At 23.2% G+C, this 16,037-nt stretch overlaps 1 protein-coding gene across 2 annotated transcripts in view; it reads right to left on the reverse strand.

The window, feature by feature from the left end:
* The window catches only part of LOC117177024 (DDB1- and CUL4-associated factor 11), a 44,965-nt gene that overhangs the window by 15,687 nt on the left and 13,241 nt on the right, over positions 1-16,037 (reverse strand). For both annotated transcript variants that reach the window (XM_033367481.1, XM_033367480.1), the window contains exons 2-7: positions 15,936-16,037; positions 15,482-15,728; positions 10,553-10,699; positions 7,644-7,825; positions 4,235-4,327; positions 671-917 (exon numbers count right to left, since the gene is read on the reverse strand). The exon at positions 15,936-16,037 ends at the window's right edge or, in 1 of these variants, runs on beyond it. In XM_033367481.1, coding sequence (XP_033223372.1) covers positions 671-917; positions 4,235-4,327; positions 7,644-7,825; positions 10,553-10,699; positions 15,482-15,728; positions 15,936-16,037 — 1,018 coding nt within the window. The remainder of the gene's footprint in view (positions 1-670; positions 918-4,234; positions 4,328-7,643; positions 7,826-10,552; positions 10,700-15,481; positions 15,729-15,935) is intronic.

Genomic DNA, 16,037 nt, shown 5'->3' on the forward strand with positions numbered 1-16,037 from the left:
AAAAAAAAAAAAAAGACAAATCAAAGATCGATTTTCACTAAAAAATAAGATAGTTATACTTTCAGTTTAAAAAATTAATTTTTAAACGAAAAGGAACAAATTTGCAACAAAGCTGTTAAATTTTCAATCAAAGAAATGAATTTTTAAACAATAAAACATTGAATTTTTAATCAAGAAGATTAATTTTCTACCAAAAAAAGATAAATTATTAACAAAATACATGAATTTTCAACCAGAAAGTTCAATTCTTAACAACATAGATGGAGTTTTAACAAAAAATGGAGGTTAAATTTTCAGTTGAAAATTCTGATTTTCAATCAGAGTTCTAAAGTTTCAACTAAGATAATAAATCTTCACCTTGAAGAACTTTCAAAGGACTTTCAACCAAAAAATGAAATTTCTACCTAACTTTCTTGTGGAGTAAAAATTGTGGAAATTTCCATTTTTTCTGAATTGGAAGAGTTACATTTTTTTGTTCTTAAGATTTTTAGCGACTTGAAAGGGAAGAGATTTTGTTTTTAATTTTTTTCTGCATTGGAGGACAATTTTGCATTTTTAAGATTTTTATTGTCTTGTATCGATTTTGAATTCGACAAATTTTCATTTTTGACCAACCCTGCTGTAAAACCTAGTGTTTTTTTTCATCAATAAAGCGTAATTTTTAACTCACATCTTTTCGGCACCCGTTGCCACCTGTAGTCCCAATTTTGATTCGCCACGGCCTTTCTCGTGTTCATTTCTCCACTCTGATCAGAAAAGGCACGAACGTCCCACAACTTGATGGTCTGATCTTTGCTATTTGTTAACAAATGTCTACCGTCACCCCGAGGATCTATATAAGTAATTCCATCCATGTGGCCTGCCAAAATTCCTACAGGATGTGGATCACTTTCACTTAACATACGCCTGTCCCAAACCTATAGAAAAAACAACAATATATCAAAAATATACGTTCTATAAAAGGGTGTCTTCTCAAATCCGGGAAAAAATTCCCTTTCTGACAATTCCAGGATTTTAATAGGCATATCAAGTTTTTTTTCCAGTTTTCAAATGCCCAAAAAAATCTCAAAATTTGAGTAAAATAGGTTAATATTTAGGGGTGGCGTAAAGACCATGAAGTTTCCCATTAATTTAACATGGGAAAGAGTCAGCTTTCTGTAACTCTAATATTTAAACGCGATAATATGTTCCAAATAATTTCGTGTTCCAGTGTATTGTTCAGAATTCGTCAGAGAATAAGAATCAATCATAAACTTTGAGATTGAATTATTTTCAGCCACTCTTATGGGTCGCCAAAAAAACCCCACAAGTGACAAATTTGAATTTTACTTTATATTGCGGTTTATTGACGCTTTTAAACAATAAATAATCATTAATCGGTAATTTGAGAATACCCAGTAATTTGTTAACTAATAGTCAATTGCTTAAAAAAAATTAATTTGTCTAAATTTAATAATTTGTTTAAATGATTTTAGAATTATTTAAATAATACTTATTTGTTCAAGTATACATTTACCTTTAAAAAAGCAGAAGAAACATTTTATTGCATTAAATTTTCGACCAATTTGAGTATTTTTAAGTACTAATTTGAATATTTAAAAAAAAATCGTAGATGTTTCAACAAATTTAAAAAAAAATTTAATTTACATATTTTATTTTTGTTATTTTTCGGAAGATTGAAATATTTTTATGTTCTAATTTGCTGCTATTTAAGAATACTCTTATATGTTTAAACAAATTAAAAAATGTTTCTCTTATCGTTATTTAGGTAAAATATATACCTAAACAAATACGTATTATTTAAATAATTGTAAAATTATTTAACAAATTATTTTATTCATATTATTAATTAAATAACTTATAAAGTCTAGAAAACATTCATTTCAATAGTTAACTGAAAAAATTAAAACAAACTAAAATTGTTTAAACAATTGAATATTAGTGAACAAATGACCTAGGTATTCTTAAATTACCGACTAATAATTTTTTTTACTTTTAAAAAGCGTTCATAAACTGCAATATTACGTAAAATTAAAATTTGTCACTTATGGGGTTTTCTTTGGGGACTATCGCGTTTAAATATATTTACAAAAAGCTGACTTTTTCCCATGCTAAATCAATGCGAAACTTCATGGGAATAAAAAAATTTTATTTCGAAAGTTTTGAAAAATTACATTAAAATATATTCTTAAATATATTATCAACTTGGATTTGTTAAATAATTAAATAAAAACTAAAAATATACTTAATCGTTTCTTGAATTTGTTCCTAAAGTGAACGAATTTGAATAGCAATTTAAACCAATTTTTTTGGATCTTTTATTACTTAAATTCAGTGCATATTTATGTCAAATTAATATGAGTACTGTATTAAAATCAATTTAAACTGCCCCAAATTCCTAACGTTTCAAGTAAAAATATTGCAATTTAAAAAAAGATAGATGAACTTTTAACCAAATATTTAAATTTTCCACCAAAAAATTAATTTTCTAATAAAAAATAAGATTTTTCAGCAAAATACATGAAATCTAAATCAAATAATGAAATTTTTAATAAAAAATGTCATTTTTTAAAGAAATAGTTGAATTTTAGGCTAAAAAAGATCAGTTTTCAAACAAAAATTGAGAAGTTACATTTTCAGTTTAAAAAATTAATTCTTAACCAAACTGATGAATTTTCCAACAAGAAGATTAACTTCTACCAGAAAAGACGAATTTTCAACTAATATTATTGAATATTAAATTGAAATAGTTGTTGCATTTTTAGTTACAAAATTAATATTCAGCCTAAAATAATAATGTTCAAACAAATATTTACATTTTCAAACAAAGCGATGACTTTTCAACTATAATAGTTCAATTTTAATCCAAAAAGATGAATTTTTAAATAAAATTATGAAACTTTAATTAAAATAATTGAATTTTTAACTAAAAAATTTTAATTTTAAACTAAGACGATTAATTTCTACCAAGAAAACAAAAATTTCAACCAAGTAATTAAATCTTCATCCAAAAAAAGATCAATTTTGAAAAAAAAAGTTATTTCGACCCAAAAGGATTTTAATTTTTAATCAAAATCAATTAAATTCAATAAAAACATACGATTTTTCAATACAGGATTTTTCAACCAAAAAGTAGAAAAATAGGGGAAAAATTAAACATTTATTTTTACATTGATAAAAGAAGAAACAATCTTTTTATACGAAATTATATACTCTTTAAATAATATTATATGATTTTCTCAATAATTGCTGCCGTTAAAGAATTTATTTCTTAAATTGGATATACTTAGGTCGTTGAAAATCCATTTACGGTGATACAAAAATGCCTATGAAAATATGAAATTTGTTAAATAAATAATTTTTCATCATTTAAATCGTTCTCATAGTCAAGAATATTTCCTCTTCTAAAAATTTCTTTATTAATAATTAAATCGTGATATTTATCATTATAATTAAATACTTGTGTCTAAGATTTGTTATTTTCGAGTGCCTAAAATATTTTAGATGAGCAGTAAATGCACGTCCAAGTCCCCGGGTTTTTACTTTCTAATAATAAAACCAAAATATTTAAAAATCCATAATAAACAATTTTAGAAATTTTTAAAGTTATAACAATTTTTTTTCTAAAGTTCCAATTTTAATTTTTAAAGCATTACATTTTTTTGAATTAAAAATAAATCCTTTGAAAGAATATTAAATTTATTCCTTGAAGTTCTTTATATACTCCATACATTTCCTTGAAATCGTAAAAATCCATCCCAAGAAGTAGAAATAATTTTAAATTCCTTGAAAATAAATTAAATTAAAACCATTCGTTAATTCTTTCCTAAACAAAAAAAAAGTGGTGAAACAAAATTCACGCGTTCTTCGCAAGGTTTCATGTTCCTGGAATTTTATTTTTTAATATTAAAAATATAAAGCATCTCAAAATCCATAACAATAACTTTTACATCTTGGAATTTTTTGGATTATTTTAAAATACCTTAAAATATTTTAAATTCAATGACATTAAATCATTAAAATATGTAAAAATCATTTGAAATTCCATAAATATAAATTTAATTTATTCATTAAACCTATATTTAAAAAAACCCCATTCGACCAAATGCAGACGCACATCCACGTCCCTCGAGTTTTATCTTTTAATATTAAAAAGAAATTATTCAAAAATTCATAATATCAAATTTTTTAATAATAATAGTTCTAAAAAGGTTCGAAATGGCATTAAATTTACCTTGCACAGTCCATCATCTCCTGCACTGTAAAGAATTTGGGAAGTATTATCTGCAAAGGCAACACTATTTACATCGTCCTCGTGTCCTTCGATCTGAAAAGGAAAATTATCTGTGATGATGGCTCTAGGAATTAATTTATATTGATAAATTAGAGATTTATTTATTTTTTTATTGGGGCTAAGGATTTTAAGTAAGAATAGACATACAGAATTTCAGAAGGGGTAATTCACAAATTACATAAGAAACATTATTACTAAAGAAATAAATATTAAATCAACATATTTTTAAAATTATAGTTTACCTCAACCAAAAATATGAATTTTTAACAAAATACGTGATTTTTCAAATAAAAAGGATCTATATTTTAAGTTAAAAAATTATTCTGAGTTTTAAATTCAAAAACATAAATTTGGAAATAGAAGCGAAATAGTTAAATTTTCAGTTAAGACAATGAAGTTACAACAAAAAAAGGAAATTTCAAGAAAATAGTCGAATTTTTAAACAAAGAGATGAATAAATCTTCCCCTCAAAAAATTAATTCTTAATGAAAAGTGTAATTGTTGATATTTCTACCAAAAAAATGTTACATTTTTCACTCAAAAACAGTTGAATAGAACAAAAAATTCGAATTTTCAACAAACCAGTTTAATCCTCAAACAAAAAAGATTGAATTTTTCAACCCAAAAAACAATTTACAGTGAAGAAAAATTGTTCAGTCAATTATAAAAGAAATTTCATTCAGATTGTGGAATTTTTAAGCCAAAAATACGAATTTTTTACAAAAAGATTTAGTTTTCAATTATTGAATGTTATAATTACAAAAAGAAATGCATGTTTGTACTGAAAATGCAAATTCAACCAAAAAATGTGAATTTTCTACCAAAACAATTAAATTTTCAATTAAAAAAGTGATTCAAAAAATTAATTTAAAAAAAAAGCTAAATTTGCAAGCATAAATTTAATAACCACACAAATTAAATAGTCACATTTTTACTTAAAAACATTGATTTTCAACCAAACAAATTAATTTTCAACCAAAAAGATAAATTTTGAACCAAAAAGATTCATTTTTAAACCAAAGAAACAATTTTCAGCGAGAAAAAATTTTTCAGTCAATTAAAAAAGAAATATCCCTAATGTGGAATTTTCAAGCAAAAAATACGAATTTTTTACAAAAAAAGAGTTTTCAACCAGAAACATGAATTTAAAAAAAAAGTTAAATTCCAAAAGAATTGTTCAATGTTATAACTACAAACAGAAATAATTTTTTGTGCTGAAAATGCAAATTCAACGGAAAAATGTGAATTTTCTACCAAAACAATTAAATTTTAAATTAAAAAAAAAGTGATTGAAAAAAATGAATTTTTAACAACAAAAGATAAATTTCCAGGCATAAATGGAATAGCAAAAAAAAATGAAATCGTAACATTTTCAGTTAAAAACATTGATTTTCAACGAAACAGATTAATTTTCAACCAGAAAGATAAATTTTGAACCAAGAAGATTATTTTTCTACCAAAAACGGATAATTTTGCGATAATGAATTTTACCCAAAATAATTAAATTTTTAAAGGAAGAAATGAATCTCGAACCAAAAAGATGAATCTTCAACAAAATACGTAATATTCAACTAAAAAATATAATATTGCATACAAAATTAAATACTTACATTTTCAGTTAAAAAATTCAGTTTTAACCATAAAAAACGAATTTTCAACAAAATAGTTCAATTTTCAGGTAAAGAAATGAATTTTCAACGAAAAAGGTGATTTCTTGACCCAAAAGATTAATATTCTGCTGCAAAAGACGAATTTTCAACAAACCAGTTTAATCCACAGCCAAAAAAGATTAATTTTCAAACCAAAAAGAAAAATTTTTAGCGAAGGAAAATTGTTCAGTCAATACAAAAGAAATATCATACAGTATGTGGAAATTTGAAGCCAATAATAAGAATTTTTATACAAAAAAATTTATTTTTCAACCTGAAACTATGAATTTTTAACAAAAAAGTTAAATTCCAACAGAATTGTTGAATGTTATCTACCAAAATAAATGCATATGTTTGTGCTGAAAAGGCAAATTGAACGGAAAAAAAAGAATTTTCTACCAAAAGAATTAAATTTTTAATTAAAAAAGTAATTAAAAAAAAAAGAATTTTTAACAACAAAAGATACATTTTCAAGTCTTACTTAAATAGCCACATTTTCAGTTAAAAAAATTAATTTTCAACCAAAAAGATAAATTTTGAAACAAGAAGATTAATTTTCTATTAAAACATAATTTTGTAACTAAGGACATGAATTTTTAACCAAATACTTGAATTTTTAGCAAAAAAACGGATTTTCAACAAAAAATCAAAGTTATGTTTTTATTTATAAAAATTTATTTCCAACAAAAAAAATGAATTGTCCACAAAATAGTTAAATTTTTAACGAAAGAAATGAATTTTTAACCAAAAAGACGAATTTTCAACAAAATATATGCTATTCAAATAAAAAATATATTTTTTCATACAAAAATTAAAGTTACATTTTCGGTTAAAAAATTAAGTTTTAACCATAGAAAATGAATTTTCGACAAAATAGTTCAATTTTTAGGTAAAGAAATTATTTTCCAACGAAAAAGGTGAATTTTTCATCAAGATTAATATTTTGTTACAAAAGACGTATTTTTAACAAAATAAATGAATCGTCCACAAATTAGTTGAATAAAAAAATGAATTTTAAACAAGAAAGATGAATTTTCAATAAAACAAACATAATTTTAAAATAAAGAAATCAATTATGCTCAATTTTTGTGAAATTTTCAGGAAAAAAAAACAATTTTAAAAAAATAGTTCGATTAAACATAAAAAGAATTTCAACTTTCAAATAAGAAGTTGAATTTTCCAAAAGAAAGATAAATTCTCAACGAAAAAATATCTAACATCACAAATTAATTGAAAAATGTAATAGAAGATATTTCTACGATATGATGAATTCTCTGCACAAAAGGTGGAATTTTCAAACCGAAAGTATGAATTTTCAACAGAAAAACTTAATTTTCTAACAAAATGAATAATTTTTTTTAATCAAAATTGTTGAATTAAAAAATAAAAGTAAAACTTTGAAACACAGATTAATATAAGATTAATAAGAATTTTATTTCTTATTAACAAATTTTCTTTTCTAAATTTCACTTCATTAAGTTTCCACGTTAATCTGATTAACAGAATTTATATGTATGTTTAAAAATTTTTTTTTATGTTTGTAAATTTCAGAAAAGCGCCTTACATAATTTTTGGATTTGTGGTTTATCGAAAATTCCCTAATTCTGTCAGTTTTCCTCCGAATTCTCTGATTTCTTTGGACTTTCTCGAATTCCCTGACCTGTAGCAGCCTTGCGATAATTGAGGAATAAAATACAAACCCTGAGGACTCGCTGCTGACATTCTCTGTCGTACACGTAGAGGAAACCGTCGTTTCCACCACCGAGGACTTCCCTTCCGTCGCTCGAAAAAACCAAGGAAAATATACAAAACCGGCGCTCTAGTGGCGAAAGAAAAAGTGTTTCTTGAGTGTTTGTATCACCGTAAATCGGACACATATAAACTGAAAAAGGAAGCGATTTTTTTTAGTAAATAAATTAAAGACCAAAGAGTTGAATTTTTAACAAACAAAGATAGACTTTCAAGAAAAAATGTAATTTTTAAACTTTCAGTTAAAAAAATTAATGTAAAAAAAAGAATTTTCAACATAATAGTTAAACTTTTAACCAAGGAAATAAATCTTTTAACCAACCAGAGCAATTTTTTAAAAAGAAAGTTAATTTTCTACTAAAAAAATCAATTTTTCACAAACTGCATGGATTTTCAACCAGGTATTTGAATGTTTAACGAGAAAAAGATGGATGTTAAATAAAAAATGAAATAGTTCAACTTTAAGTTAAAAAAAATTAATTTTTAACAAAAAAGAACAAATAAATAGTTAAACTTTCAAGCAATGAACTAACTTTTTAACGAAAAAGATAAATTTTTAAACAAGAACATTAATTTTTTACCAAAAAGATCAATTCTTCATAAAATGCATGAATTTTCAACCCGATTTCTTAACTTTTAACCAAAAAAGGTCAATTTAAAAAAATGGAAGTGAAGTTTGTAGTCAAAAGAATTAATTTTTCAACAAAAAATAATAAAATTTTCAGCAAAAAAAAATTTAAGCAAAAAGATCAATTTTAACCAAGATGATTAATTTTTACCAAAAAAGATCATTTTTTTACCGAAAAGCATGAATTTTCAATTAGACTTTTGAATTTTTAACAACAAAAAATGGAAGTTAAATTTTTAGATTAAAAAATCAACAAAATAGTTCGACCTTCAATCGAAGAAATGAAAAATTTTCAAACAAGAAGACTTATTTTCTACTAAAAAAGATCAATTTTTCACAAAATTCATGAATTTTCGGTCAGATAATTGAATTTTCAACCAGATATTTTAATTTTCAACAAAAAATAGTTAAATTATCAGTCAAAGAAATAAATATTTAAGCACAAAGCTCAATTTTTAACCAAGATGATTAATTTTCTAACAAAGATAATTTTTAGACAAAATACATGAATTTCCAATTATATATTTGAATTTTTAACAACAAAAAATTGATTTTCAACAAGAAATGGAACAGTTAAATTTTCAGTTGAAAATTTTTTTTCAAATCAGCAAAATAGTTCGACTTTTAATCGAAGAAATGAATTTTCAACCAAAAATATAAATTTTCAAACAAGAAGATTTATTTTCTACTAAAAAAGATAAATTTTTTTTAAAATGCATGAATTTTCAATCAGACTTGTTAATTTTTAACCAAAAAAGGTGAATTTTCAACAACAACAAAATTAAAACAGATAAATTTTTAGTTCAAAAATAAAATTTTCAACAAAAAAAAAATAATTTTCAATAAAATAATTAAGTTTTCTGCCAAAGAAATGAATTTTCAAACAAAAAGTTCAATTTTCTACCAAAAAGATTAATTTTTCATAAAATTCATGACTTTTTCACAAGATATTTTAATTTCAAACAAAAAAGATGAATGTTTAACAAAAAATGGAATAAGTAAATTTTTAGTTTAAAAAAACAATTTAAAAAAAACAGTTCAATTTTCAGCTAAAAAAATAAATTTTTAAGCAAAAGATAAATTTTTAACCAAGAAGATTAATTTTTTACCAAAAAATATCACTTTTTCAAAAATTCATGAATTGTCAATCAGATATTTGAATTTTTAACGAAAAAATACGGATTTTAAACAAACAAAAAAAAGAGTTTTAACAATATATTTAAGTTTTCAGTAAAAAAAAATGAAGTAAAAAGAAAAACTTCTAACCAAGAAGATGGGTTTTCTATAAAAAATACCAACTTTTTACAAAATGCATGAATTTTAAACCAGATATTTGAATTTTTTACCAAAAAAAAATGGATTTTCAAGAAAAAATGGAATTGTTAAATCTTCAGTTTAAAAATTAATTTTTCAATATAAAAAATCAACAAAATAGTTCAGCTTTCAACCACAAAAATTAATTTTCTGCGAAAAAAGATCAATTTTTCAATTTGAAATTTTCAAGATTAATTTTTTCTTAAAACCAGACAGATCAATTGTCAAAAAAGATTGATTTTCAATTAAAAAATATCAATTTTTTACAAAATGCATGAATTTTCAACCAGATATTTGAATTTTTAATAAGAAACATGGAATTTCAACAAAAAAATAGAATAGTTAAATTTTCAGTTTAAGAAATTAATTTTTAATCACAAAATAATCAACAAAAAGTTCAACTTTCAACCACCGAAATTAATTATCAACCAAAAAGGTACATTTGCAAATAAGAATATCAATTTTCTACGCAAAAAGATCAATTTTTCAGTTCGGAAAATTAATTTTGAAGAATAATTTATTCTTTAAAAAAAATGGTTAAATTTTCAGCTAAAGAAATAAATTTTCAATCAGGAAGGTAAACGTTGAAAAAAGATTATTTTTCTACCAAAAAATATCAATTTTGTACAAAATGCATGAATTTTCAATCAGATATTTGAAATTTTTCCCAAAAATATGGATTTTCAACAAAAAATGGAAGTTACATTTTTGTTTCAAAAAAAAATTTTTTTTAACATAAACAAAATGTTTAGTAAAATAGTTAGCTTTTTATACAAAGAAAAGCGTTCTTAACCTAAAGATAAAATTTTAAACAAGAAGAATAATTTTCTACCAAAACAGTGAAAAAAAATGTTAACAAAATTTTGTTTATTACGCTAAAGACAATGATAGGATATAGAAAACGTAATTTAAACTTACGATTATCGGACCAACTTGAGTATACGATGTAGTTTCCATCAGGGCTGAAGGCTGTGTCTAAAATACTCCAACCAACGTCTCGAGCTGATATTTTTTTGAACTCCGTGAACTCTCCATTGTGAGTGCGATACAACCTTAGGAACCTGTCTGTAATTTTTATCAAAATAAAAAAAAATCCCGATCACAGGTTTTACAGTGATCCATAAGATTATTTTTAGGAGAAATAGGGACCTTTAAACAGAAAAGTTGGGTGTTTTGCAGTAAAAATATTTGTAAGAAAAGTCGAGTTTGATACAAATTTTAATAATCTGGAAACAATGAAGTCTTATCTTAAGTCTTTTATAATTATAGTTATAAAAATTAAATTGAAATGCAATTTTTAATTTTGCTTTTGTTCTTTTGAGGCCATCCGAAAAATACGTCACACAAATTAAAAGGTACAAAAACTTGTGTCGTCCATTAGAAAAATATCCATGCAAATTTAACTTTTTGCAATTTCTTAAAACTAATGTCACAGGTTGTCTATTCAAATCCTGAAAAAAAACTTAGAAGGCTTTAACAAAATTATATTATAAGATATTCTTAAATATATTAGCACCATCCAAAGTCTATAAATTTGAATAATAATTTTAAAAAAATAATTTTTGTAAGAATATTTTTAATTAAATAAGAGATAGATTTTTAAATAGAAAGTTGAATCCTCAACAAAACAGATTAATTTTCTAAAAAAACAAAAAAAACACGTTTTTTCAACAAAAATACATGAATTAACAATCAAATAGTTAAACTTGTAACTAAAAAAGATCGATTTCCAACTAAATAGTTGAATTTTGAAGCAGGCATTAAAACTACTTATAGATCCTTACAGATATGAATTTCTAGTTTACAAAGCACTCACTTTTTTTTAATTTCTAATGCAGCATTAAGAGACTCATCATGAAAAATGCAGGAAAGTCATTTTTGCAAATTTTTTGTTTTTTTATATATTATATGTCACTCTTTTTCTCATAATGAAACTTTCAACATTTTTATTTATAAATTCGTAATTCTGAGATTAAAAAGATTAAAAAGTTTTAGAAAAAATTCAAAAAGTTTAAGAGATATGTATTTAAAAGTTTTGAAAATATCTACAAACAATTGTAAGATTAAACATATTTAAACAAATTTAAAAAAAGTATTTTTTTTAATTTCCAAAATTGATTTTGAAATTCATTATTTTAGCTGAAGATTTAATTATTTGGTTGGAAATTAATTGTTTTGTGGAAAATTCATATTGACAGTTAATTATTATTAAACTTTTTTGTAGGAAATTCGTCTCTGTTAAAAAATATTTATTGTTTTTTGGTTGATTTAACAACGATTTGGTTGGAAATTTGTCTTTTTTTATGAATTCAACTATTCTTTAATCAAAATAAAAAATTTTTGGACTGAAATATCAACGAATTTTAACCAAATAGTTAAATTTCTAATAAAAAAAAATAATATTAAACCAAAAACATGAATTTTCGAACAAGAACATTAATTTTCTACTGCAAAAAATACGAAATTTTAGCAAATCACGAGAATATTCAATAAAAAAGACAAATTTTCAACCAAAACTATAATATATAAATTTTTAAATTAAAAAAATAATTTTTAGCCAGAAAAAAAGAATTTTCAATCAAAAGAGATCATTGCCTACAAAAAAAATTTCAGTAAACTAGTTGAATTTTCTACTAAAAAGGATACATTAAAAAAATGAAATAGTTAAATTTTCAACCAAAAAGATGAATTTTTAACAAGAGATTAATTTTCTACCAAGGTACTCAAATTTTCGATAAAATAAATGAATTTTTAAACAAATAATTAAATTTTCAAATGAGGAAGACAATTTTTTAAACCAAAAATGGAATATTTAAGTTTTTAATTAAAAAAATTAATCTTCAACAAGGAAAAAAGTTTTCAAATAAAAACGATGATTGTTTACGAAAAAAGACGAACATTCAATCAAATGCTTCAATTTTTTACTTAAAAAGATACATTTAAAAAAAAAAGTTTCAAATAAAAAGACAATTTATAAACTAAAAAAACTGAAATTTTCTATAAAAAATGGAACTACTATTATTTTTCAACCAGACTGATGAATTTTCAATTAAAATAAATTAATTTTTAACCAAGAAGACTCGATTCTGACAAAAAATATTACTTTTTAACAAAATAGTTGAACTTTCAAACAAAATAATAAATTTTTATCCAAGAAGATTCAATTCTATCGAAAAATATTACTTTAGGACAAAAGAAATGAATTTTTAACTAAAAAAGGTAAATTGCCGACCAAAAATTAAACAATCAAATTTTCAGTTAAAAAAATTAACGTTTAACCAAAGAGATGAATTTTCAACTAAAATTATGGAATACTCAATTGGAATAGTACTTAGTTATATTTTCGTTAAAAAAAAAAACCAGAGATCGAAAATTTGCACCATTATATTACACTCTCATGAATGAGAATGTACAAAAAAAAAATAGTTAAATTTGCAATCAAAGTGACGAGTTTTCAATTAAAATGATAAATCGTCAATTGGAATAGTTTAATTTTAAACTAAAAAGATGAATTTTCGACTAAAACGATGAATCTTTAACTAGGCTAATTGAACTAATTTTCATGCCGAAAATATTTATTCTCTAGAAAAAAATACGATTTTTCAACAAACAAATTTAATTTCACAAAAAAAAAAATAATTTTCACACAAATAATTGATTTTTTCAGGTAAATATTTTAATTTACTAACCCCCTTTCCCAAATTGCCATTCCATTGTTGAATTTTCAAGACAAAAGCGAAAATATTTTACAAAAATAGTTGTATTTTAAATCTGAAAAGATTAATTTTCAACAAAAAAGTCACTGTTTTACCAAATACTTGAACATTCTACTAACATAGTTAAATTTTAACAAAGTACATAAATTTTCAACCAAATAGTTATATTTTCAAACAAAATAGGTGAATTCGCAACGAAAAATTTAATAGTCGATACTATTTCCACCAAAGATTTTAATTTGAAATAAATCGCAGTTCAATTGAAACAAAAAAGTCGAATTTTCGAAAAAGTAGCTGAATCCTCCACCATAAAAAGATTAATTTTCTTTTTCTGAAAGTAAATGAAATAAAAAAAACTCGATCTCTAAATCTAAAAATGTATCCATTTGAAGTAATAAGAACTGAGCTACAAATTAAAGCGCTCCAAGCGGAACTCTTGAATTCTAAACTTTTAAAATAGGAGTTTAATAGTTTTTATTTCAAAAATGTTGTATTTGAAAGCTCCATAATTTACACATATAAAAAGGAAGTTACTCACACTTTACAAATGAATAATTTTAAATTAAATGCATTTAAACTCACAAATTAAACCTTTTTAAACTTTTATAAATTTTAGGGTTCAAAGATTTATATTCAGTTTCAAAAATATAAATCCATGTTATAATTGGTAATACTCTTAATTGAAAAACCAATCAATAAATTTAAAAGAAAATCATTTCAAGCTATTTTAAGCTAAAAACATTGAAAATTGAACGATCACATTTTTTATAAACTGAACACTTTTTAAATTGAAATTTAATTGATTTATATTTCAAATAGTTTAAAAACCTTCAAATTCTTAAAAATTTTATTTAAAATCTTGAAAATCTACAGGTTTTACATGCTTGCAGATTTTTAATTACTTTTGAAATTTTTTCAGAAGTTTTAAACATCTTTTAAAATTATTTGAATTTTTTCTATTTTTTAAAAAATCTTTACATTTTTAAAAAAAATTTCCTTCAAATCTTCCAAATTCATTTTTGTCAATTTTGCAAATTTTTCTCAATCTTTTTAAATATTTTCTTAAAAGTAATTTTTTAAAAATAAAAAATCATTTTCAATTTTCTTGAGAATCTTATCGAAATTTTTTTATTCTTTGGAAGCCTTTCAGAATTCTTAAAAAGGTTCCATATCTTTTGTTAGAAATCTCTAAAAATCTATATTTTGTTCCAAAAACTAAATTTTAAATTAATTAAAAATTTTTTCAAACCTTCTAAATATCTCTTCAACTTACTCGAAACTTTTCCAAAAATAATATGTCTTCAATTGTTATTTACAGATCGATATTCAACAATTCGACATACAAAATTAAATTTTTTAAAATAGAATTATTAAGATTTTACCGTTTAAAATTTTTTCTTAGTTTTAAACATTTGATTTGTAATTACTCATTTTAAATGAACAGTCATATATTTCTAAGTAGTAAGACATTTTTCTTTTTCTTAATTAAAAAATGTCAAATTAATGGTTTAAAAATGAAATATTTGAGACAGAAACAATATTTGAAATATATATTATAGATATTTGAATATATTATTTTGAAGTTATTTTAAAATTGTAAATATTTTATAAAGTTGTAATCGGGTGTTTATATTTTTTTTAATAATAAGACTTTCCAATTGAAACAGTTTAATTTTTAACGTTAAAAGCTGGACATTCTTAACTTTTTAACTGATTCCGAACCAACTTGTAAAATCAATTATTATTCACTTTTTAATCATTAAAGTACAGTTCAATTTTGAAGGTAATTAACTAACTAATTTTTATTCACAGTTGATGAACTAAAAATGTTTTTTTTTTATCCAAAACCTTCGATTTTAAACGCTTATAATTTTTAATTGTTTAAGTCTCCAAAACTGCAATCTAAAATTCTTTAACATAAAATGCACGCTTCAAAAGTAAAATCTAAATTGGAAAATTTTGTAATTAAAAGATTTTCGAATTACGCATCCTAAACCAAATTTTATCATAATAGAAGAAGAAAAAAATTTAACGAATTATTTTTATATCGATTTTCCCGATCTCATAAAATTCTCGGTCTTGGGGCCACCCTGCTTCAACAATAATATTATTATTAAACGATTTTTCATACCTTGGCAGGCAGTGAGAAAGAATTTTCCGTCAGTGGAGTAAGATCCACAAAAAGCTTTGCTATTATATTTTGCAACTTGTTGCATCCTATTTGGCAAATAGTTACTGCTTATCGCACACCTTTGAGCGGCACTGAAGTTTGAACCTAATTCTCTTTTGTGCATCATGGAAGGCATGGAAACGCTTTGACTTTTCGATTCATTTCCAATTCCACAAGCTTGTTTTGTGGTAAGGCTAATTTCACTTTTCTGTATAAAAATAAATCTAATATATATTTTCTAATGTACAGAAATCCTGAAAATTAATTTCAATTTCGTAAATTTTAATTTATTTTCTATTTAATATATTCCATTTCATATTCTTCTAATATTATATTTATTAAATATAAAAGAAATCTCTGAGACCTCAAGCTCTCATGAAAGGAACAATCAAATTTTAATTTAAATAAGACTCACGTCAAGTCTGGATGTGTTTGGTCGAGTGGGAACGCGGGGGGGCCTTGTCGCAGAATATTCGTCAGAATCATCGTGTTCCTCTGATATGATGTGAACCTGTCC

The sequence above is a fragment of the Belonocnema kinseyi genome, chromosome 7 (assembly GCF_010883055.1).
Source record: "Belonocnema kinseyi isolate 2016_QV_RU_SX_M_011 chromosome 7, B_treatae_v1, whole genome shotgun sequence".
Classification (NCBI taxonomy): domain Eukaryota; kingdom Metazoa; phylum Arthropoda; class Insecta; order Hymenoptera; family Cynipidae; genus Belonocnema; species Belonocnema kinseyi.